The following is a 26,067-nucleotide window of genomic DNA, read 5'->3' on the forward strand; positions in this document are numbered from 1 at the left end:
GCCATCCAATCATCTCCTCTGTCGCCCCCCTTCTCCCTCTGCCCTCAGTCTTTCCTAGCATCAGGATCTTTTCCAGTGAGTAGGCATTTTGCATCAGGTGGTCAAAGTATTGGAATATTACTTTGAATATTTGAATTTAGTAGCTGAATATTCAGGGTTTATTTCCTTTAGCATCTACTGGTTTGATCTCCTTGCTGTCCAAGAGACTCTCTATAAAAAGTCTTCTCCAGACCACAGTTTGAAAGCATCAGTTCTTTGGCACTCAGCCTTCTCTATGGTCCAACTCTCACATCCATACATGACTGTTGGAAAAACCACAGCTTTGAATATATGGACCGTTGTTGTCAAAGTAATATCTCTGTTTTTTAATACACAGTCTAGGTTTGTCATAGCTTTTAAACATTAAAAGTCATTTCCTACAGTGTATTTTAAGTTATATAATCTACAAAACAATTCTTACTGCATTTCACAGGTTTAATCCACTCCACCCCTCCCAAAGCTTCCTCATCTTTCAGATAACAGAAGGAAATGTCTCTTGAGGGGAGTTAGTATTTTAGGTGTCACCATAAGAATATTTGAACTTGGGAAAAGGAGAATTCAGAGCTAGGACTCTGATTAAGTCTTAACTGGGATGGAAGCCATCCAATTCCTTGAAAGACTTCAGTGGGTTTTGGTTCCGGGCATGACTGGTCTCCCCTTTACATCACTGTGATAGATGCCTTGCATTGTAATTATAAGACATGCCACCCGAGTGGAGTATGGGTGATCAGTCTTTTTTTCTATTTTTCTAGAAACAATTGATCATTCATATTTATAGGGCTATCAACTGCTGGACTTTGAAAAGGTCAGTATTGATTATCTAAGTCATGCAGACAGTGTGCTTCTTTTATTTACATAAATATGAGTTCCTTTTATGAGATGACTGATTTTTCAGGGAAGAGGGAGAGAAGGTGATATTCATGTGAGTTAAGTGATGAGAATTTCAACTAAAACATGCTTAGATTCAGTCAGAATTTTGGAGTTGGCAGGATCATACTTTAGATTAGCTAATCCAACCCCCCCAAAAGAAAAACACACACATAAAGTTTACTTTACAGATCAGAAAACTGAAGCCCTGCCTTTCGACATCAGTGGATATAATAGTAGTGCTTACATTAAGAAGAAGGCTGGCTATGTGTCAAATTACAAGTAATAGTTCTACCTGTGTAGAAGACTGTAGACAACTGGAAAAGCTTTTCCTTCTGCATACCTTTTTATACTTCATATTCTTCCTATAAAGCACATATGTTAATTTTGCAAATATATATATATTTAAAAGCAATTATATATACATATATATGTGTGTGTGTGTGTGTGTGTGTATGTGTGTGATTTTTAAATCCACAGTGAATACTGTGTCATTTGGCTGGAGTTGTGTGGGCAGTGGACTTTCCCATCAATGGACTTCCAACACTTGGCTTTGGAAGAATCATTAAAATCCAGGCTCTAATTCAGTCTTTGCATTTTAGTGACTGACTATGGGACTCTGCTTGTCTTTCTCCTTCCTCCCATAAACGCTTAGAGTTTTTGGCCACTTCAGCCTCCGCTCGGAATGGCAGTTGGTGAAGGTGGACTACAAATCAATCTTCAGCCGACACTGCAGCAAGGAGGACTATCAGACGTGGCACCTGCTCAATCAGGTAGAACACCGGGTTGGGAATCCTGGCTCCTAGAAACAGGGGCCACTGCAAGCCCTGTTTGGTCCCGTTGGGTCTTCCTATTTGAGGAGGGAAGTAGTGGGCCATCTGGGGATAATGGTGAATTATGGGGGTGGGATTGGAATTCATACACCAGGTTGAGCAGGGGCACATGATATTTTGAAGCTGCTGGGCACCCTGGACTCCTGATCTACTCATTGAAATCACCAAGCAGCCTGGAACAGAGGCAACACTGATGACCTGGGGTTTTAGTGCTACCCCTGAAAAATGAAGTCCGGAAAACCAGCACACCCTCCAATGGTTTGATCGTCTTACCTTCTAATGGAAACAGTGTAGCATTTCTCAGACCATCCTGAAGTCAGGGCCCAGGAGCACTGGGAACAGGACCCCAAAGAAAGCTGAGGGTGAGGGACTCTAGCAAGGCAGATATTTAGTGCTATGCAACACAGGCAAAATTCTTTTGTCTTCGAAACCATTGAGTCCTTGTAATTTGTACCAATTTCTTCTCTTTTTGTTCTTGATTAGGAAAAAGGACTCGGGCATGGTTGTTTATCATAGAGAGGGAACATATCAAGTCTACGTCAGTTTCACTCTGAAGATGATGTGAAAAAGATGCCAACAGTGGGTTACTTTCCACTGGAATTTATGGCAATTCAGGCAATTGCCAAGTGGTCTGTGGGGATGACTGAAGTGTTTGCATTCTCTGTAGAGGTGGAGAAGCAGACATCACTGGCCAGGTTGGGTGGAGGGACAGTAATAGGCCAGTCTCCCACAGTGTTCCTCTTGCCTGGTAGTAAAAGATCAGTCTTTTAATCTTGGATACTCCTGAATGGTTCCTGGGAGGGAGATTTCTACATAAAGTGACCAAAAGAGAATGCAAAGGCTAATGGTGGCTTATTTCACTGTCTTTTGTGTGTTCCTGCCTCTCTCACTGTGGACTTTCTTCCTAAGGGGGAGCCTTGCGTCATGGGAGAAAGGAAAATATTCAAGAAACGCAAGCCAGGAGTTCAGTGTGCGCTGGGCCGAGACTCGTCGGGGACAGTGGTCTCAGAACCCTGCGTCTGTGCTGACTGGGACTTTGAATGGTGAGTCTCTTTATGTCTCATCACCAGTTCCAGCTGGACACTGACTGCTTTGGGGGATGAGCGTGAAGATGATGTTGAGGAGGTAGGCATGACTCAGCTGGCCCGCCAGCCTGGCTGCCTCAGGTCCTGGCCAGATGGTGTGTCTGCAGCCCCAGAAGGAGGAGGGGGAAGCTTTTCACAGGGAAGATCATTGTCCTACCAGAGCAGTGTGTCCGAAGGGACTTCCTTGTCTTCCGTTTGCAGCTGTCCTGGGAAGTCCCGAAGAGGAGGGGCTGGGCGTGGAGAGCTTAGAGAGCTGCTACTGTGGGCAGTCACCTCCACACACATGAGCTTGAACTGCGATCTTTCCAATGAACTCTCTTATCACCATTTCTTTTTTCCTCCCTCTAATGACAGCCAGAGACAATGACTTTGGATCTCACCTCCTAGCTAATGACTCACAAATTTCCAAATAGTTACCTCCAACTCCAGCCTGTCACTCCTCTTAGATGAAGACATTTGTGTTCATCTATTTACTCAGCATCCATCTTCCCTTGAATTGGTAACAGGGATTTCAAACTTTATGTTGCCAAGTAGACTTCTTCCTGAATGCCCACTATGAGAAGCAGTTTTTCAACTTCTCTTGAGCTCCCCCAACCCAGACCAGGTTTTCCAAATTCAGTAAAACACATAGACAGCCATTCAGTCCAAATCCCAAGAGAGCTTAATTTTTCCCTTTACCCTCAGGTGCAGGTCATCCAGAAGTCCTTGCAAGTCTCTATTTCCAAAATACATTCCAACACAAAGCACTGCTACCCATGTCCATGGTGATCTGGATCACCCCAACAATTTACTGATTCACACTCTCTGCCCATTCTGGTCACCTTGAAATCCATCCTTGTTGTTCAGTTACTAAGTCATATCCAATTCTTTGTGAATCCATGGACTACAGCACAGCAGGCTTCCCTGTCTTTCACTATCTCCTGGAGTTTGCTCAAACTCACGTCCACTGAATCGGTGATACCATCCAACCATCTCATCCTCTGTCACCCCCTTCTCCTGCCCTCAATCTTTCCCAGCATCAGAGTCTTTTCCAATTAGTTGGCTCTTTGCATCAGGTGGCCAAAGTATTGGAACTTCAGCTTCAGCATCAGTCCTTCCACTGAATATTCAGGGTTGATTTCCTTTAGTATTGACTAGTTTGATCTCCTTGCTGTCCAATGGACTCTCAAGAGTCTTCTCCAGCACCATCCATCCTTAGAACAAATAAAATTATATTTTAAAAACCCAGGTCAGCTCTTATCATTCCTATGCTTTAAATATCCCAGTGGCTTCCCCTTTCCCTTAAAATATAACATAACCTTCTTTATTTGCTCCACTGTAGACTATTGACTCACTAGCACTGTTCCTTAACTTCTTACTATTCTCTCTTCATTCACCGTTTTGCAGCCATACCACTATCTCCTGCACCTTGATTAACCCAGACTCATTCCAAGCAAAGGAAACACAAGTACAAATATTTCTTCCAAATCTCAGGATGACTGGCACTGTTGGAGCACTCATACCTCAGCAAAAACCGCAGCTCAGAAATGCCTTCTGAGACCATCTAACCTCACCCCTACCCTGGCACTCTCAGGCATATCACCCCGTTCAATTGTCATCTTAGTATTAATCACAAATAAGAGAGACTGTGTTTTTTTTTTTTATTTTTTTTTTTGAGACTGTGTTTTTTATTGCTTTATGATTTGCCCGTCTTTCCCCAGTAGAATGTAAGTGCTGTGAGTGCAGGAATGTTTGACTTTCTTTATTTTTGTATGCTCAGTGCCTCCCCAGTGTAAGGACAAAACAGTTGTACGATGTTTCTGAATGTTGTTTCTTTTAGTAGGGGCAAAAACCTTCCCAAATGTGGGAATGAATGATCCTATTAGTAACTGCAGAGTGATTCCATGCTAATCCCAATTGGATGAATTCTTCCTCTGTGTCATATTCAAAAGCTGAAGTTCAGTTTATATATTTTCATTATATTAATTATAGGTTAAAAGACAAAGCTAAAGGCTCAGGTAACAGCCTATAAACATGGAAGGGGCAGGACTATGACAGAGTTGCATTATGGTTTTGTTATTGTTGTTGTTTGGTCACTAAGTCGTGTCTGACTTTCTGTGATCCCATTGACGGTGGCCCACCAGACTCCTTTGCCCAGGGGATCTCCCAGGCAAGAATACTGGAGTGGGTTGCCATTCCCTTCTCCGGGGGATCTTCCCAACCCAGGGATTGGGCCTGTGTCTCCTGCATTGTGGGTGGATTCTAAATGGTATCTAATAACTAAATTAAGTCCAAATAGGCACAGAACAGCTGCCCCTGCCCAACAGCCTCGTTCTCATTTCATCCAGCTTGTTTCTTGATTATGTTTGGGTATCCACCTTCCATTTCCTGCTTTCTACTAGGACTATACTCGTAGTAGCAATTAAAGTAGACGATCTTGACTGCTCCCAACCTGCTCTTCATCCCTGCCTTGAAAAGCTTGACTTCAGGAAGAATCATCCAAAAGGATTGTGCTAAGTTGAATTTAATTTTAATGGCAGGATCCTATCTGTGGTATTTTTGACCCTTTGGAAACAAAGGCTATTTTCATACTTGGGGAGAATAATTTTAATTATTAACCATAATCCAGAAGCATAGTCATAGCAGTGTATACAATGGCCCCCTCAGATTTATGGTACATGACATATTGATGTCAACCTGAGTATTCAGAATGTCAACATCAGGCTTCCTTGTGTCCTTCTGCAGACTGACTCCACAGAGGAACACTGTCTTTCTGTATGTCATGCCATATTTTCTCCTGTGTCTCTCTGAGTTGTTAGACCCTCACCCATTTTTGGGAAACCTCACGGTTGAAGGAAGAATTGTAACATAAATATTTTTCCTTCAGCAATTACTTTAATATTTACTAGTCTGGAAAAAATAAATCCCAGCTCTGATACTCAATTTATGACCTTAGGAAATTTTTTAATCTCTATAACTTCACATCCTGGGCTATAAACTGCAAATGTATAGCATGTATCTCATTGGGTCCTAGGGAGGAATAAATGAATTCATATTCATCGTTAACGTGAATAAGGAATTTATCCTAATGGTGTACATAGCTTTTGCTGCTGTGGTTATTGTTTATCTTATACCCCAGGGTTAAGTGGTCCCCATGGTATTTTTAGCAAGTAAACTAGAACTTATATATCCATATAAGCACTATGTTCAGAGTTGTACCTTTGGGTGTTATCCATTTATTCCAGTGGTGATGGCTTTGCTTAAACTATATCTAAATGCTTCTTTGGAAACTGCTGTCAAAATGCATCTATAAGTGAAGAAGTGGAGGAAGGAAGCCCTTGCTCTATGGTTCTCAGCTTGCCAATGCAAATACCACCTGGACCTAACACACTGTAATGTCAGTGTCATTACTATGATATTTTAATGAGAAGAAAATTAGCATCTGGAATATAAATTACTTGACTGAGATCACATAATCTTGGAGAGAAAGAGATGAGGAGCAAAAGCAAATCTAGCCAAATTCCACATTCTCTTCTCTATGTTATGCCATTTCTCAATAAATCAAACAAGTCTTTGTTATTTTAGATTTACTTTATTTTTCCAAAGAAATAAAAGAGTCCCCAAATTTGGTTATTCTAAAATTAAAACTCATCCTCAAATGATCTAGGTTAACTGCTGGTGATGATGTTTAATATAGAATGTGCCATTAACTCGAAACCAATGCCAAATCAAATAGTTTAGGCCATTGGTACTAGAATTGTAAAGCCATGGAGTTGCAAAAGAGTCAGACTTGACTTAGCAACTAAACAACAATAATTAGAATTGTAATAAGTATATGGCATTCCGGAAGACTTTATAGAATTCTAAGAGGAGATATATAAGATATGATATGTTTGCCTTTCTATAGCCAATCATGCCTCATTTTTTAAATTTATTTTTTTATTGAAGGATAATTGCTTTACAGAATTTTGTTGTTTTCTGTCAAACCTCAACATGAATCAGCCATAGGTATGCATATATCCCCTCCCTTTTGAACCTCCCATCTCCCTCCCCATCCCACCCCTCTAGGTTGATACAGAGCTCCTGTTTGAGTTTCCTGAGCCATACACCAAATTCCCGTTGGCTATCTATTTTACACACGGTAATGTAAGTTTCCATATTACTCTTTCCATACGTCTCACCCTCTCCTCCCCTCTCCCCATGTCCGTAAGTCTATTTTCTATGTCTGTTTCTCCATTGCCGCCCTGTAAATAAGTTCTTCAGTACTGTTCTTCTAGATTCTGTATATATATGTGTTAGAATACGATATTTATCTTTATCTTTCTGACTCACTTCACTATGTATAATAGATTCTAGGCTCACCCATCTCATCAGAACTGACTGAAATGTGTTCCTTTTTAAGGCTGAGTAATATTCCATTGTGTATATGTATCACAACTTCTTTTTCCGTTCATCTGTAGATGGACATCTAGGTTGCTTCCATGTTCTAGCTATTGTAAATAATGCTGCAGTAAACAGTGGTATCATGCCTCATATTAAAAAGAAAATAGAAGAACTTGAGTCTGAGGTAGGACAAACACACACACAAGACTTGAGGCTGGCTTAGTTGTCACAATCTGAGAAAAAAAGCCAAAAAGAAAAAAAATCATATGACCTAATAAAGTATTTAGGCAAGGAAAGTTTGACTTCTGAAATTCATGGGATTTTTTTTTTTGCTGTTATGATGATGTCTTGGACAAGGGGCTGAGTATTTATTTTTTCTTTTTAAGTCAACTTCAGTAAGTGTATTAGTCATAAATATAGTTTTTCCATCAAAAACAGTTTGTCTGTCGTTAATGATTGTGCTGGAAAATCCATGAATGGCAATAGTTTCCTAGTCCTGCTTCCTTCTCATGGCTCCTTCCTACCAGAAGTTGTTAGCTGAGAAATATGAAAAGCCCAACTTGGTTAGTATATGCCGTTCTGCACATTCTGCCTAGTTGTTTCCCTAAATCAGATCAGGTAATGCTCATTGGACTGGTCCAGGCAACTTTTAAATCTCAGAGACAGCAGGGAATGGAGACTTGGGAGGATGGATTAAATGCCTTGATTCTGGTAAAAAAATTTAAGGAGTGCAGCCTGGATTCACAAAGCAAAGGTATTTTCCACTTGTAGCCCTTCTCTACTTGAAGAAGAAAGGCTTTATAGATTCTCAGATGCAGCTATTTGTAGGGAACCATTACCTGGGTTCGATCCCTGGATTAGGAAGATCCCCTGGAGAAGGAAATGACTTCCCATTCCAAAATTCTTGCCTGGGACATTCCATGGACAGGGGGGCCTGGAAGGCTACAGTTCCTGGGATGTCAAAGAATCAGACATGACTGAGCGACTAAGGCTTTCACTTTTCATTGACTTTTGCTACTCTCACTCTTCTATGCAGAGTGGGTATCAGTAATAAGTATGCATTTTACATAAATATGGATATTTCTGCTTAATAGACTCATAAATCCCCCAGTCTCAGGTTTACTGTAGAGAACCACTCTGAAGCATCCTGCATCATGGCACTGGTGAGGGGCCAGGGGCAAATCCTCCCTGAGAAATAAGCAGACTAGTGGGTCGTTAGAAAAGGGAGAGTAAGAGGTCTCCTCTCAAGTCTTATGGAGTCTCCTAGGAAGTAGTTGACCCCCGGGAGGTCCAAGTGCATTTGTTCAGTGAGAAACCAGTGTGGACTAGAAATTATGCCTAGCTATTCTTTTATTACTCACTCATCCAACCACTTACTCAGCAGTAGTTTTGCTGAGCATCTACTATATGCCAAGATTTTTAGATGGATAATCTCACTTAATCTCTCAACCAGAAGGAGAGTCTGTTATTTTAGGCATTTTATAGGTGAAGAGCTGGAGATACAAAAAAATGTTAGCATATTTACTCAAGATTATAATAGTCGGACTCCAGAGTCCTAAGTCTCAGTATGTCTTAGTAGTTATCTTCCATATCCAATATGGCTCCAGATCCACAGAGTGTGTTTATCAGGTGGTAATGTAGACGAGTGAGGGGAAGAGACTTGGATATGCCATTGTACATAAATTCAGGGATGTCTGAAATCCACTCAACCTTATTATTCTGCATATAGAGTCCAATCAATTGTATTTTTTCTATAGACAACACATTGTAGAAAAATCAAAGATGTATAAACCAGAGTTATTGGAGGCAAAGAAAGCATGACAGCAAATAATAAAGAGTATAATTGTGTGTTGAATTTCATGATCCAGACCTATGCTGTACAGTATAGTATCCACTAGCTACATGTGGTTATTTGCATTAAAATTAAAAACAGCGAAGCATTCATTTCTTCAGTTAGCCACATATTGGGTGCTTAATGGTCACATGTGGCTAGTGATTACCATATTGGATAGAACAGACAAAAAGTTCTTTAGGACAGCATTGGTCCTACCTGAAAGTATTGGGAGTATTCAGAACAAAGAGCCCACTAAGGACTGGAGTAATGAGAGAAGGCTTCCTGCAGGAGGTGGTGATGGAGCTATATAGACTTGCTGCTAAGTAAGTATGAGGAAAATGAGCAGCATATCTAAGAAAGCAGTTATACGAAGGCTGTTGATGCATAGAGGGGTAAGGGCAGATAGGTAGCTTGGTGTTAGATTAGGAGAAATACTTGAGCCATGATTGTTTGGCTTTTCAAACCATTTCTGAAATAGTTTGGATATAATTATCTTTCTATTTCTATGCTGCATTTAGGCTTATGCCTTACAAAATGATGATTTGTTTATTATTAGTCCATTGTTTTTGTTGTGATTGCTTTTCTTTGCTGAGTGTTCATGCTGTGTCTGCTAAAAACCTCTATCTGATCCCAAATCGATCGCACTCTAATGTCTCCTAAAATGAGACAGAGACATCTGTGAACACTCATCCTAGAGCCTTGAATCCCAAATGGGAGACTGGAAGAACTGGGATCAGTGAGTCTTGATGGGACTGTGCATGGTCTGAGAGTAGGATACTGCCTACCCCTGGGCCAGCAGAGACCATGACTTCTTGGCCAGCTCCAAGGGGCTCGGAATGACATCGGGTCTCAAAGCTGGCTTAAAACTCAATAGTCAAAAAACTAAGATCTTGGCATTCAGTCCCATCACTTGATGGCTAACAGATGGGGAAACAATGGTAACAGCGACAGACTTTATTTTCTTGGGCTCCAAAATCACTTCAGATAGTGACTGCAGCCATGAAATTAAAAGACACTTACTCCTTGGAAGAAAAGCTATGACCAAGCTAGACAGCATTTTAAAAAGCAGAGACATTACTTTACTGACAAAGGTCCACATAGTCAAAGCTATGGTTTTCCCAGTAGTCATGTATGGATGTGAGAGTTGGACCATAAAGAAAGCTGACTGCTGAAAAATTGATGCTTTTGAACTGTGGTGTTGGAAAAGATTCTTGAGAGTCCCTTGGACAATAAGGAGATCCAACCAGTCCATCCTAAAGGAAATCAGTCCTGAATATTCATTGGAAGGGCTGATGCTGAAGCTGAAACTCCAATACTTTGGCCACCTGATGTGAGGAACTGACTCATTGGAAAAGACCCTGATGCTGGGAAATATTGAAGGCAGGAGGAGAAGGGGATGACAGGGGATGAGATGGTTGGATGGTATCACCAACTCGATGGACATGAGTTTGAGTAAACTCTGGGAGTTGATGATGGACAGGGAAGCCTGGTGTGCTGTGGTTCACAGGGTCACAAAGAGTCAGACGTTACTGAGCGACTGAACTGGACTGATGATTAAATGCGTATTTCATGGGCTTATACTAATGGCAAGCCAGGGATCAGAAATCTCAGTTATCACCTTTGGTTGACATCCCAACAGCTGTGTACAATCTTTAACAAGTCATTTTTTCTTTTTCTTCTCCTTTTCATTCTGTGAACTGAGGGGATTGAACCCAAGTAATACTAATGTCCCTTCCTTTTCTGACATGCAGAAACTTTTTGGTTTCTGAGCCTTTCCTTATCTATCCCCTCTCAGGATTGTCTGAGGCTTCTCTCTGGGTGGGATTTTGAGGACACACACACCCCTGGAAATGGACAATTTTTCCCTAAACTTTTAGAAGTTCTCAACCCATTTACAGTCAAAGAAGACACAGAGGTGACTTACTTCTTAAAGAAAACTACCTGTGTGTTTGCAGAAGCTGTGGCAGCTTCCTTCCCTGAGGCAAATCGAACTTTCTGGTACATTCTCTCCAAATGTCACAATTCAAGAGAAAAACACCTTTCCCCAGGAAGCTGGAGCAGCAGCTGGCCCTGCTTATTTGCTGAAATCATAAAAACTTCAGAGCTGGGAGGGGACTTGGACAGGATGAGAGATTTTATTCAATAGTATACGTTTAGCAGAAGGTAATGAAGAAGCCTACAGCTTGGGGGCAGCTAGTGATGTTTCCATTAATGTTATTAAATATTAATGCGGTGCTTTTTCTCTTTGGGGCAAAGCAGCATGGCTGATGTGCCTTCTTTAATTACTGAATCACTAACAGGTAGTAGAGCTGAACATTACTGCTAAAGATGGTTACACTGAGCAAGGGGCATATGACATTTCTCTCCCTCATAAAGCTGCTTTGGAGAGCACCCTTCCTTCGAAAATTACAAATATTTCTGGGATTAACAGGACATTCAATAGATTTACTGCATAAAGCTATCAGGGGATTTACTAGTAGTGCAGGCTCATTACAGCCCAACTCCTTCTACAGGTAAATAATACTTTGAAATCAGATATTCAGTACTGTGCTGGAAAATATTTAACTACTGGCTCTCTGGGCTTCCCTGATAGCTCAGTTGGTAAAGAAGTCGCCTGCAATACAGGAGACCCAGGTTCGATTCCTGGGTCGGGACGATCCTCTGGAGAAGGGATAGCCTACCCACTCCAGTATTCTTGGCTTCCCTTGTGGCTCAGCTGGTGAAGAATCCACCTGCAATGCAGAAGACTTGGGTTTGATCCCCGGGTTGTGGAGATCCCCTGAAGAAGGGAAAGGCTACCCACTCCAGTATTCTGGCCTGGAGAATTCCAGGGACTGTGTAGTCCATGGGGTCACAAAGAGTTGGACACAACTGGGTGACTTTCACTTTCAGTTTTCTCAGGAACAAAGAAGTGAATAAGCCCTTATTAGTAGTGATTGGTGATTGCTGTAAATATCCCCATGATATACGATTTCATGTTGCCAACATGACATCACTGAATGAAGAATTAGGAAACACAACATGTATTTCTACTATACATGGGTACACAGACATAAATGACTTCAAGAGCATCTAATGATTATATCATGTCATTTTACATGTAGTATTTATTGCATAGAGTAATAATAAATGCAGCATAATAATGGGGAATTTCTGTGGTTTTGGGGAATTTCTGTGTTTTAGGTATTATCTTTTGAATATAAGTAAAAATTTTGTATACATTTTAAATCATTATTTAAACTCTGTTTAACAACCTTAACTAACTCACAAAGTTCCTGGAATTTTAAGTAGGCTTTCATGGGCTGTTAGCAGCTGGTACAATACTAAGTCCATATGAACTCTCAGGGGGAAGATCCTCAATCATTAATTGGGAGGCATGGCAAAAGATTACCTTGACAAACATGTCCCATTCTCCTTTTCTTCCAGTTTCATTTAAACTCACCTTATTGAAGCTGGTCTTGAGCGTCACCTTTCTGTGTGGCCATCTGCAATGACTCCAGCTCACACTCACTCCGCAGGCATGTTTTGCGCTCCTGGGATGCTCTGTGGTACACACTGGGAAGTTAACCATGGGCTCACAGTCTCCCTGCAGAAATAGACCAATGCAATGGGATAATTAGTGTGATTATTTAAAAATGCAGTGCTTCTGCTGCTGTTAAGTCGCTTCAGTCATGTCCGACTCTGTACGACCCCATAGATAGCAGCCCATCAGGCTCCCCCATCCCTGGGATTCTCCAGGCAAGAACACTGGAGTGGGTTGCCATTTCCTTCTCCAATGCATGAAAGTGAAAAGTGAAAGTGAAGTTGCTCAGTCGTGTCCGACTCTTAGCGACCCCATGGACTGCAGCCTACCAGGCTCCTCCGTCCATGGGATTTTCCAGGCAAGGATACTGGAGTGGGTTGCCATTGCCTTCTCCAAAAAATGCAATGAGAGTACCATTCACCCACTAAATATTTGTTCAAGACCTGCAGTGTCCTTTTCTAGACCCTAATATTGCTGAACAAAACCAACAGAAGTAACTGCCCTTTTTTAGCCTTGGTGTTTCCCAAAATGGTGGAGCCACAAAGATTTGGTCTTAGAAAGCAAGGATGGCTTCATCAGGCATAGCTATTGAATGATGCTTAGGAAACTGGCTAATACAGAAAAGGGTAGAGTGCTTCAAAAGCTCTGGGGAATACCAAATACAAAGACAAAGAAGGTTGAAAGATTGGTTTGAGTTTGGTCTGGAGGGAGGTTGTGAGAAGTAGGGTGGGATCAAACCCAGCAGATATTTATATAATCTCATCCGTCAACTGGTACTTCTAAACTGTACTGCTTCATACTGTATTACACTGTACTCTGCTTCAGACTGTATTCCTCTGTTCTTTTTTTGGATTGGAGTCATGGTGTCTTCCTCTCTCCAAAAGACTGAAAACCCCTTGAGAATAGGAATGATGGCCCTTCTTTCACAGGACAGGGCACATATGTAATAAATAAATGCAGAATTAAACTTTTCTTCCTCTCTTCCTTTCATTCCTATCCTAGTTGCCCGCATAGACAATTTGCCTCTATTTTCATTGATCTTTAATTAAATCATGTCTCAAAGAATATGGGAGTAGAAAAAGAAAGGGGGAATGAGTCAGGAAAGAGTTATTTTCCTGTTGTTGCGTGTTTCATTAACACTCAGTGAATCGACATTCAGAGGTCCAGATTGTCTGCCATGTCTGTGGGTTTCAGGAAACCCTTGGATGCTTGACTTAGAAAGGCATGATTTCTGCCAAGTGAAGCCACCTTCAGTGACCTGGGGCTGGTTGTAAGAGCAATAATGCCTACTTTCTTACTCTTTTTCTACCTTGGCATTTACAATTCTGGGGGTTTTATAAAACCTCAAGAAGTAAGGCAACACCATTTACATTTCCAGTGGGAGCCCTCCTCTCCCACCACACACTGGTCTGTGACTCCCTCATTTTGGAGTGCTGAGGGAAGAAGGGGATCATACCCGACCTTTCTTCATTTTATTATGGCTCAGGTTTTACAAAAACATGAGGAAGAGCTACAGTCTAACTTTTGTGGATTTTTTATTTGTTTGTTTCCTAAAGGAAACAGGAGGCTTGTGTTATAAATAGTTGGGGAAAGTTTGAATGTGAATGCAAATGTGTATATGTGTTTGAGAGAGAATTTCCAGAAAAAATGAAGATAAAATCAGTGAAGTCCATTTTGGAATAATGTGTGGAACCATATCACATAAATAAATCTTTACTTTTAAAATCATCTTCTTGATTGTCATCCGTTTATTTCAGTAAATCCACTGTGACCCAAAATACTCTTTTAAGCTTATGACATCCCTCACACCCACCCAACCTAGCGTACCTTACACATTCATACCTTTTTAAACCTGGACTCTCCATTTGCTAATCCACTATGTCTTCTGTACACTGGACTCCAAATGACTGAGTCTGAAACTCTGTTTTCAAAGCATGAATTTTGCCCCGACTGGGAATATTTAAAGAATGTGTTTGGCTTTGGGGATGGTTAGAGAGATATATTTGTGTTTATATGTGTTTGTGGGTATTTTCACATTTGTGCATCTATAGCAGTATTCAATGTTTATTTTCCGGACAGTGACTATGGCTATGAGAGACATGGAGAGAGCCAGTGTGTCCCTGCTTTCTGGTACAATCCAGCATCTCCATCTAAGGACTGCAGCCTTGGTCAAAGCTACTTTAACAGTACTGGGTAAGTAATTTACCTGAAGGAACCCCGCTCACTGTCTTCCTATTTCACTATTCACTAAGTTGGAATCAGAGGAGCATTGCTACTGAAGCAAGAAAGAACATAGAGAGAATCTGTTTATAGGAGGTGGCTTCTGAAGAAAGTCGAGGGGTTCTTTAGCTGAGACCTTTTTTGAACATAGAAGAGATTTCTCATTACCCAGATTTCAATACCTTTTGCTATTTGCCTCTGAAATATCATAGCTGTTATTTTAGTCAGGTCTTCTCTTCTGGAAAGAGATGCCACCATGTTTTCCAGAACCTTATGGAAATAAATTAACACAAGTGGTGTGCAGATATTATAGTGCTCTTTAGTGATAGATGAGCTGAAGCTCTTGTGGACCAATGATGGAAACAGAATGGAAAGTCAAAGTCCCATCCTGGGAACTCCTGGAATAAGAAGCTCAAGACACACTTTCTGTAATTGTCAAATTATGTATGTTTCTCTTTTTGTTACTTATTACTTCCTCAGATGCCTGAAAAAAGATTTTCCATGATTTGTTGTCTTTCCCCTTTACTTTACCATTTCCATGACCAAGTACAGATTTGGAAAGCAGATTGGTGGCTGAAAACAGTGTTTTTACAATTTTTATGTGCTATGAATCACCTGGGGATCTTGTTAAAAGGCAGCTCCTAATTTAGGTGACCTACAGTGGCATTGAGATTCTTTATTTCAACAAACTCCAACACATTGTTGTCTTTGCTGCTCCCAGCACTCATCTTTGAGTAACAAGGGACTAGAATCCAGTCTCAACTCTTCCACTGGCTGGATCTTCTAACGTCTCACACAAGTTACTTACCATCTCAGTATTTTTGCTTTACCTCTTTGTAAAATAGTGGCCAGAGTACTACCTGCATAACTGATGTCTAGAGAGAAGAAAAACCATGATGGAAGAGATGTATCAGGTGGCTTGAGATACTCTGAGAAGTATACAGTATTTTAGCCAAATATTTGGTTCTTAGGGAGCTATTCTTGGGATCTGAGCTGAGGTTTAAGCACTGTTAATGTAATTTTATTGTAGATGACTGTCTTGGGAGTTAAGTCACTCAAACTACAGATCCTGCAGAGTGAAATTTAAAGACATGAGGTGTTGGAGAATAAAGTGCTCTGAAGTTTGAGGAAGAGAAATGTAACAGGCATATATGACCAGCTAGGCCAGGGCTCAGCCAGAGCACACCTGGACATAACAAGAAGGTAATTGCATTAGGGCTTCTGGTATGATCATGTGATACATGGACCCAATTTTAAGCAAGTTCCGTGTGCCAAAACTGCTAACAGCCAAACAAATAAATCAAGAAGATAAAAGGGAAAAACTACTCTTTTTTTTTTTTTTAAAGAGTCTCTAAAAATGCCTACACATACCTCTAGGTTATTTAAATGTTGGCTTCTATTACAAATCATCCACCAGCTGGCCATAGTTAAAGAGCAAGAGTCGATGATATGAAGTGTACATTAAGATGTGACATCCTCCAAAATGTCTATCACAGGTAAAACTCAGGGTATTCTAAATGAATAAAGGTCAGCAAGAAGCTATAGATTACAAATATTTGATTATATAGACCAGTACTGATTGAAAGAACTCTACTATGAACCACATATATAACTTAAAAATTTCTAATATCCACACTGAAAAATATTTTTAAGTGAAATTAATTTAATAATATATTTTATTTAACTATACATTCTGATCATTTCAACGAGCACAACTAACCACATTTTAAGTGCTGAGTAGCCACGGGTGAAAAGTGATGAGCATATTAGACAGGGCAGCTCTGGACCCACTGTGAACTCAGTTGACGATTAAAATAATATGTGTCTATAAGAGGATATATTATAAGTTCACATTAGCAGTAACTACATATAACATTTGCTTGACATCCTCTTGAGATCTGATGAAGATGTTGGGCTAGTAGTTCAGCAGTATGTGGGGGTCAGGGAGAGACACAATATCAGGTACAGTGGAGGACCAATATCATTCATATAGAAATTTGGTTTGTTCAAGGCCACCAGAAGAAGGCAACATGGTTAGACTGGTTAATTACTGCTGACACGTAGAGTGGAAGAAGATGTAATGTGATGATGACGATGAAGGTGGTAGTGGTGTCTGTGGTGCATTTATTTTACATGGTTTTACCAGAATATTGATTTTATGCAGCTTTACAGATAGTGATATGCCTGGAAATAAAGTCCGTCATGCAGGTCAGGGCTGTGGGCAAGCTCTCGCCTTGGCTTCACGTGCTTGGGTCAAGAGAGATGACACGTTATCACCATGCCCAAAGATGCTCTTCTCTTAAAAGGTCACTGTTTATGGGGAGATTTTCCCATGCCAGCTTCTTCTCTGAGACAGTTTTACCACAGCAGGATCAAACAGGAGTTTCACACTTGTGCTTCTGGTCTGGTGTTAGTGATGAATGGGAAATGAAATATTAGCAAGGAGAGAAAATCTGCTATAAAAGAGTCCAGTGGCTCCAGAGTAAGAACTGGTAGGCGTTAGGGGATGCGATGGTGTCCTGGGGGTCAAGGGAAGACAGGAAGAGGCTTTCTGAGTAATCAGAGTTAGAAGAAGGCTGATCTTCTAGCTGCTTTCTGGCCTCAGGGAGGTAGGAACAAGTGTCTCCCTCACAGGGAGAAGAACACGCTTTCTTGCTTCCCTAGACCAGTGGATTTGCCACCTCCTGCCTCGTGCGTGAGTCAGATATTGATTTTTCTTGGCTGGTTTAGACACTGATCTGATCCGTGGTTCACCAGGTAGGATTGATAATAGTGTTTAAAGAGCTGCTCTTCCTGAGATGAAGGGATAGCGGCTTCTCAACATTTGTTTAGCTTCCTAAATGGCTGTCTTCTCTGGGACTCAGATGTCAGGTGCAACTGTGTGGAATCTCTGTCTCACTCTTGCTTTCTTGCACACTCTACCATACGTGCTTCACACGAGCACACATACATGTGATAAACCACACCACTGACAATGATCAATACCCTTTAGGTACCGGCGAATAGTGTCCAACAACTGCACAGATGGCCTGAGGGAGAAGTACACCGCCAAGGCCCAGATGTGCCCTGGAAAAGCCCCTCATGGCCTCCACGTGGTGACGACCGATGGGCGCCTGGTGGCGGAGCAGGGACACAATGCAACCTTCATCATCCTCATGGAGGAGGTAGGGGAGCTCTGAGGTCAGAACTCACAAACGGGTCATTTCCCACATCCAGATGGGAAGGGAAGAAAGATCTTGTGTTCCCACTAGTCCTTAAATCAAAGTCAATGGTGAGAGGCAACACTTGTGTGATAAGATGGCAGGGGTAAAAGAGGGCTTGGGATGTTTAGGGACCCAGTTCCCTTCATCCCACAATACAGACCTAGGCCGAAGGGGGACCCCTTGTCTCTGAGCAGGTGCAGATCTGAATATATTCTTTGAGGTACCCCTTTAGGGCCTGCACCGTTGAAAGACTCTTCATTATCATTAGACTGTATACTATAAACATTGCCAGAATGGAATTCACATTTCTCCTGTTTGTTCCAGGATCCTTATTTTTTTCTTTTACCCTTAACCCCACTAATTAGAAAAGCCCACAAGACTTCTAGAGAGTCTTGAAAGTATGAGTGTGAGGATGGGGGAGGGTGATCCCAATCCTCTAAACTTATTTTTCTAAAGAATGTCATATGAGTTGACTTTCCATCAGCTGCCTGCTCCATTAGTTCACTTTTTAGGTCATTTGCAGTCTGGGGAGCAAAACCAGACTGTATTCATTCATTCAGGATAGAATAGCTCTGCTGTATGCGTCTTTGCTTTCTATATGAGCTGTTTCATCTGTTTCCAAACCAGGGGAGTTTTCAGGCACTCCTTGCTGAGGCACTGGGGCAAGGAAGTTTGCCTGATTTACAAAGCCATCTATATTTAAATGCAAATTACTGTGTGCTCTTGAGATCTTGGAAAGAGACCAAAGCAGGCCAGGAGTGTTTCTCTACCCCCTCACCCCCCAACTGTGAATACTTTAGAGATCTTTAAAGTCTGGCCCACACTGGACAGGACAGTGAGGGCTCCTTATCCTGGGTTGGCAGATTCTTTAGCCTTCATCCACACTGGGTGCTTAAGTTAAAGAACTTTAATATTTAGAGGAGGTCATTATCACATTCCCACTAGGGAGTTTCCAGGATCAGCTCTATTAAAACCTTCTCTTGAATGGATGTGAAGAGCCATGATCTTATCCATTTGAATTGCCTTCAGTTCATTTCCACTTTAATTTATATTCATAAACTCAAGGGTAGTTGACATTGTGTTGGGGGCAAGGTAGCACCTATCAGTATTTTACACACATCTGAGTTGCCACGGGGGAAGAGACAGTGAAAGTGTGATGAATGCACATTCACTGGGCAGGAGAATTGGCTCATCATTCCAAAATGATGCATTTTTCTTTTTTCTTCTCCATCAACAATCTTTGTAAATAACCAGAGAAACTTGATTCTTCTTTTTCATCTAGAACCCTTATCTTATGGTTAGGTTCAGTTGAATTTATCCAAAGTGTCAGCCCAATCAAATGGGATGGAGTACAAGAAAGGACAATGTACAGAAGTACAATGAAGTCCAAGAAAGGGTGGGGTTCAGTATCAGCTCTTAGGTAGCTAAGAATCAACTTGGGATGGTGGTAAGATGCACTCAACTAAACCACTGACATCACCACCTCAGGTGGACCTAGGTGGCTCTTGGCATCCCTTGAGGCAGAAATACCTGTGAGCTGAGATGGTCAAAAAATGCTTCAGGGAAGAGGGGGCTTAGGCAAGTTTAGGGAAGCCCAAGATCAACAGAGCACAGGTATATTTTCAGCTGCTACGCAGTATTTATCTGTAGAATGGAGATAATCATCCTATCTCACAGAGTTATTTTGAAGGTGGTATTATATAATATGTGCTAAGTGATTAGCATAATGCTTAGAACCTAATGATAAATACTAAAAAATAGGAAAATTTTAATAATAGCATGGTGGTTGAGAGTATTGACACCAGACTACTTGGGTTCAAAACTTGGCTCTTCCACTATTGGCTACAGAGACTTTGGTCTAATTCCTTTATTTCTGTCCTTATTTCTAAAATAGGAACAGTAATACTTTCTACATTTTAGAGTTATGAGGGGACTAATTGCTTGGAACTGAAAAGAAGTTTTATCAGTGTTAGCTGTTACTACTACTACTATTATTATCATGAAACAAGAGAGGAACAATTAATGTGTATGAGAGCGTGAGGGACGCCCTTGGCTTCCCCACTTCAGAGCTTCATAGAGGCTCCACCTTCTCTGTAATTGCTAATATCAGCCACATCGGGCTACCTGAGTTTGGGCATACAAGGACAGTAGACCCATAGTACCTGTTTGCAGTGCCCAGTAGCTATCAGACAGGAGTCTGATGTTTGTGTTGAGAGTGTTTCAGGAGGGTGTTTGGGGGAGATTCAGGCCTCAAGGGGTGATGCCGAAGGCAGCGGACCAAGCATCAGAGAGGAGTCGGGCTGGACCATGCAAATGGGCCCAGGCCAGCTGCTATTCCCCTTTGCAGGGTGATCTCCAAAGGACAAACATCCAGCTTGACTTTGGGGACGGGATTGCAGTGTCCTACGCTAATTTCAGTCCCATTGAGGACGGCATCAAGCATGTGTACAAGAGTGCAGGCATCTTCCAGGTGACGGCCTATGCGGAGAACAGCCTAGGCTCAGATACAGCGGTCCTCTTCCTGCACGTGGTTTGTAAGTAGCTTGAGCCACCCCTCTGCTCCCAGTTGACTACTTCTTCTGTTCAGACTTCCTGAGATCCCTCACTGAGCTGGAATTGGTATGACTACTACCACAAATGACAGATGTGAGTTCATCTGTGTTGGTGTTTCATGATGCTGAAGTAGACGGACTATTTTGAAAGTTTGGAAAATGTTACCACCTAGTCTCTCCTTTTCAACTCCACTCTGTTCTGATATAAGTGTGCACATGCAAACACATATTCAGGTAAAAGTCCCTTGCATTGGAGGCTGCTAAAATAGAGCAAGAGAGAAGTCATCTGGTTCCCAGCCACAGGCTCATTTTCAAGCTACTCTGAGAGAAGGCGGCACAAATCAAAGTAAATTGTTCTCTCCGTTGAAATAGCCAAAGAAAGATTAAAGAAACACATGCCCAAATTGTTTTAAATGTAGAACTGAACACATAAAATAACTTAATTCTTACACCCAAGGTTACTTCAAGTTTATCCCAGATGTAAATAATTCTTAGAACTCCCCAACAGTTTTGTTGTCCTAGAATTTGTTTCATGGTTGTTGGCTGTTGCTTGAAAAGTGGAAGTGTTAGTCGCTCAGTCGTATCTGACTCTTTGTTGCCCCGGGGACTGTAGCCCATCAGGCTCTCTGTCCATGGAATTTTCCAGGCAAGAATGCTGGAGTGGGTAGCCATTCCTTTCTTCAAGGGATCTTCTCGACCCAGGGATTGAGCCCCAGTCTCCCACATCACAGGCAGATTCTTTCCTGTCTGAGTCACCAAGGAACAAACCAAACAGTTGAAGTTCCAAAGTAGTGTGTTAGTCCTGGGTGTATTTTGTGTCTTCGCTATCCTGGAACTTGACTTAGATAAATTGAAATAAATAAATTTAAATATGATTTAAAATGTTGGGTTAAGGAAATGTTGTTTTGGGACTGTTATTGGTTTCCTATACTTCATAGTGATAATCATGGGTCTAAGGACTACTGTAGTTTTTACTTATATACCCCACAATAGTTTAGAGGCTATGCTATATCTGATGGTCTTCTCAGGTGGCTCAGTGGTAAAGAATCTGCCCGCCAGTGGAGGAGTCACAGGAGATGCAGTTTCAATCCCTGGGTTGGGAAGATCACCTGGAGGGGGAAATTGCAACAAAACTCCAGTGTTCTTGCCAGAATAATCCCATGGACAGAGGAGGCTGGCGGACTGCAGTCCATGGGCTCTCAAAGTTTCAGACATGACTGAGCGATTGAGTACACACACTCATACATGCTACATATGGTGAAAATTAAATGCTTTAAAAGAACCTAGGTGAACATAAGAGACACTTTTTCTATTAACAACTCAGTAAAAATATAAACAACCTACACTTAAAAAGTCCCTGGCAAACAGTGACCTGGCTGGTCTCCTAGCGTTCTGGTTACACTAATAGTATAAGGACCAGCAGCCATGAGGGAAGTGCATGGAGAGAGACCTGGACGATATATCCTTAAGGACACCGAGCTACTGGACCATGGGATAAGTGGCTTCTTCTCTGAATCTTCTGAACTTCAGTTTTAAAATGGCTTAATTCTAACTGGCACCTTGCTCCATAGGTCTCTTGCAACAGTAGTAAATAGGAATTACAAATAACACATCCAGTCATTCACTAATTTATTCAATGACTATTTGTTGAGTTCTTAATATATTGCTAGATACTGGGGACAGTAATAGAAAGATGGCTCCACCCTTGTAGAGTGTATATTCCGGTGAGGGAGGGAAAGCACTGCTAGAAATGGGCCATCAATTGCCCAGTGGTGATAATCACACCACACCATCTATAATATTTCTGTGCCAGCAGCACCAAGTCAGAAACCCAGGTGGGTTGTGTGCAGGGTGTTTACAAGCCAAGTTTAGAGCAAAAAAGACCTGTATTTGAATACTGATCATATCCTTTTGTGAAATGTTTAGTATCTGTCAACTTTCTTAGTCTTAACAGACTTGTGATCCCTCTTCTATAATATTTAGATTATGGTGAGGCTCTGAGAATCAAATTGGATTATGTGTATGTGTCAGGGTCCCCAAGACATCCTCTCCCAGATTTAGTGATTTGCTGGAAGGACTTGTAAGTCTCAGCATATAGTCATACTTCAGACTTTGATTCATTACACTGATCAGCAGAGCGAGATCAACAAAGAGAAAAGGCCTGTGGGACAAAGCCTGTAGGAAACGAAGTGCAAATTTCCAAGAGTCCTCTCCCGTGGAGTCCCACAGGACATGCATAATTCCTCCAGCAATGAGTTAGAGCAACACGTGTGAAGGGCTGTTTACCAGGAAAGCTCACTGCAAACTCAGTGGTCGTGGCTGCTACTGAGGACTGATCAGATAGCCACCCTCTGCCTAGTGCACAAAATTTCCAGACTTCCTGAGGAAAATACTTTTTTCAGAATAAACATGTATGTGTGTGCGCTTAGTCTCTTAGTCATATCCGACTGTTTGCCACTCCATAGACTGTAGTCTACCAGCTCCTCTGTCCACAGAATTCTCCAGCAAAAATACTGGTATGGGCAGCCATTCCCTTCTCCAGGGGATCTTCCTGACCCAGAGATCGAACCCAGGTCTCCTGCATTGCAGGCAGATTCTTTACTATGTGAACCAGCAGGGAAGCCCTAGAATAAACCATATTATTGCCTTAAAAAAAAAAAAAATTCTAGGCAGAGTGAACCAGTCCTATCAGCTAGCTGTTGACTGGAAACATTCTCAGAGCCAAGTTCCCTTATGCCAGAAAAGGGCCAGTCTTACACACAGGTCTTTTTTAAAAACAAATTTACTTTCCTCTGTTCCAAAGACCTGCCCCACCCATGTTCCTAATTCTCCCAAGAGTGGACCTTGTCTGCTGGGCACAAAAACCAGTGTACTTCAGTGGAAAAAAAACAACAACAAGGAACAGGTTTATATTGTGGGTTATGTGCGTGAAGGAGGAAATGTTCCTTGAAACTTTAATTGTGCTCATAATTCCCTCCAAATCAATCATGGCTACATTTATCAGACAGTTATTATAGTGGAAACTGCTCTTGTCCTCACCTTGGGCCATTAGCTAACAAAAGTAGCTCTTAGCCACCCATAATAACCAATCTCACACAGATTATTAGATTTTTATTAAAAAGAACACTCTTTGACAGTGAGGATTTTAGGAGTTTCCTGTATTCCCTTCTGAATCTTCCCAGCTCTCTTCTCTCCAGTCCATGGTTTATCTGTAGGTTGAACCCTGGAGCTTCTGGCTCAGGTTCTTTGCTCTAAAAAGCTGTTTAGTGTTGTTCCTTGAGATTATGTTTACCCCAAAGTACTTGTCCTGAAACTAGCATATATGTGGCTGTGCTTGATGGTATTCTAATTCATGGAAGCTCCACCCCTTTTGTGTTTGGCATGAATTTAGTGAGAAGAGGACTTCCCAGGTGACACTAGTGGTAAAGAACTCACCTGGCAATGCAGGAAACGTAAGAGACGCAGGTTCAATCCCTGAATCGGGAAGATCTCCTGAAATAGCAATTGGCACCCCACTCCAGTATTCTTGCCTGGAAGATTCCATGGGCAGAGGAGCCTGGCAGGCTACAGTCCATAAGGTCACAAGGAGTCAAATAAGACTGAGAGACTGACACAGTAGGGAGAAGGAGGTCTCATTTTATATTTGAGGGCATCAAAATACCCAACAATGTAAGTCTTAGATGAGTGGAGATGTCTGCGTAACAGAAAACTGAGAAGCCTGTCCAGTACTGCGAATCATAGCAATGTCGAAAAAGTGCAGGTTTCTCATGAGCTGGCCCGCAGGATGGGCTCTGCACATTTTGAAGGAGAGAGCTAAGAATAGGAGCGTTATCTAAAAATTAGTTCAAATGAACTTATTTACAAGACAGAAACAGATTCACAGACATAGAAAATAAACTTATGTTTACCAAAGGGGAATAGGGTGGAGATAAATTAGAAGTATGTGATAACATGCACACTACTGTATATAAGATAAGTAAGCAACAAGGATTTACTGCACAACACAGGGAACTGTATTCAATATCTTATAATAACCTAGAATAGAAAAAAGAATATATGTATGTATGTAGGTATGTATGTATGTATAACTAAATCACTTTGCTTACACCTGAAACTAATGCAATATTGTAAATCGACTATACTTCAATTAAAAAACAAAATAGAAGCATTGACCTTGAGGATAAAGGGACTCTATTCCTATCCCAGGGAGAGTGAGAAATCTGAATGTGGGCATGAAGAAGGACTCAGAGGTGTTAAAGTAAGACCCAGGTTTCTCATCTCTCTCCGAGGACATGGCCTGGTCAGGGAACCCTTCCCATTGCCATATTCTCTTCCACAAAGATCAATAAAACACAAACAGCAAAGAGAGTTTAACCAGATGAACTCCTAAAATTGAGTGAAGAAATGAAAAGTAGCCAGTATTTTCTCACACCTGTATTGTTTAAATTCTAGCCCACAATCAAACCATACAAAAATAATTAAACAGACTTACTAATTGAAAATAATTAAGCCTTTAGCCAAATGTGTATCTGAAGTGACAGGTTTGAAATTATTTGTTGGAAGAAATCTTGAAATGCTGTATGCCTGGGGTCAGCTGAGAGAGCTGCAAGCAGAGAGTGTTTTCACACTGTAGATACACAGATTCTTGAATACTTTGTTGATTGTTCAGAAAAATACCATCTGGACAGTGGCAAGCAGGTCTGGCTGATCTCCTCATCTGATCTCAGTTCCTGTCCAAACACCTTTTCTCCTGATATAAATTTACCTATGACACCAGGAGGTACGAATGTGATTCACAATAATGCCCAGTCTTGTAAGAGAGACTTTAACCCAGTGATAAACAGGAGCCATGATAGTGTGGTGGTGGTGGTGGTGGAAATAGTGTCAGCCCATAATTAGCTATGTGATACTTTTAATATCCCCAGATCACTTCATATGTTCTTATTTCTGTAAGGAAGGCAAAGGACCGTGTGACAGCCTGTGGCTCAGACGGTAAAGCGTCTGCCTACAATGCGGGAGACCTGGGTTCGATCTCTGGGTTGGGGAGATCCCCTGGAGAAGGAAATGGCAACCCACTCCAGTACTCTTGCGGAAATTCTGTGGACAGAGGAGCCTGGTAGGCTACAGTCCATGGGGTTGCAAAGAGTTGGACACGACTGAGCGACTTCACTTTCACTTTCTGTAAAATAGAAGAAAAGGTCATACAGCTAAAATTAAATAGGAGCAGAAGTAAAAAGTATCTTTCTGCTTTCTGCCCTTTAAACTGAGCCATCTCCAAAATAACCAAGGATGTCATTAGTGAAGGCCTGGTGGCCTGGAAAATGCCCCACCCATGAGAAGAACTCAAGGTCCCAAGGATAAAGAGATGTCCTTGCTACAGCTGTGACCTTTAGTTACTTTAGCTCTTCAACATTATCATGTTAGAAACTAGAAAATGTGTTCCAGCAAAGTGTGGGCAGATAACCAGAACATTTTAGTTGGATCTGGTGAAGTAGAAAGGATGTAAGAAAGGGAAAAGTGGAGGAAGGGAGCAAAGGGAGGAAAGGAAG

General features: G+C 41.5%; 1 protein-coding gene across 1 annotated transcript in view; it reads left to right on the top strand.

Moving 5' to 3' along the window:
- The window catches only part of SORCS3 (sortilin related VPS10 domain containing receptor 3), a 619,852-nt gene that overhangs the window by 561,300 nt on the left and 32,485 nt on the right, over window positions 1–26,067 (top strand). The window contains exons 15-19 of the mRNA XM_043926232.1: window positions 1,562–1,679; window positions 2,649–2,782; window positions 14,623–14,736; window positions 17,756–17,927; window positions 20,314–20,500. Of these exons, the coding sequence (XP_043782167.1) occupies window positions 1,562–1,679; window positions 2,649–2,782; window positions 14,623–14,736; window positions 17,756–17,927; window positions 20,314–20,500 (725 nt within the window). The remainder of the gene's footprint in view (window positions 1–1,561; window positions 1,680–2,648; window positions 2,783–14,622; window positions 14,737–17,755; window positions 17,928–20,313; window positions 20,501–26,067) is intronic.

The sequence above is a fragment of the Cervus elaphus genome, chromosome 15 (genome assembly GCF_910594005.1).
Source record: "Cervus elaphus chromosome 15, mCerEla1.1, whole genome shotgun sequence".
Classification (NCBI taxonomy): Eukaryota; Metazoa; Chordata; class Mammalia; order Artiodactyla; family Cervidae; genus Cervus; species Cervus elaphus.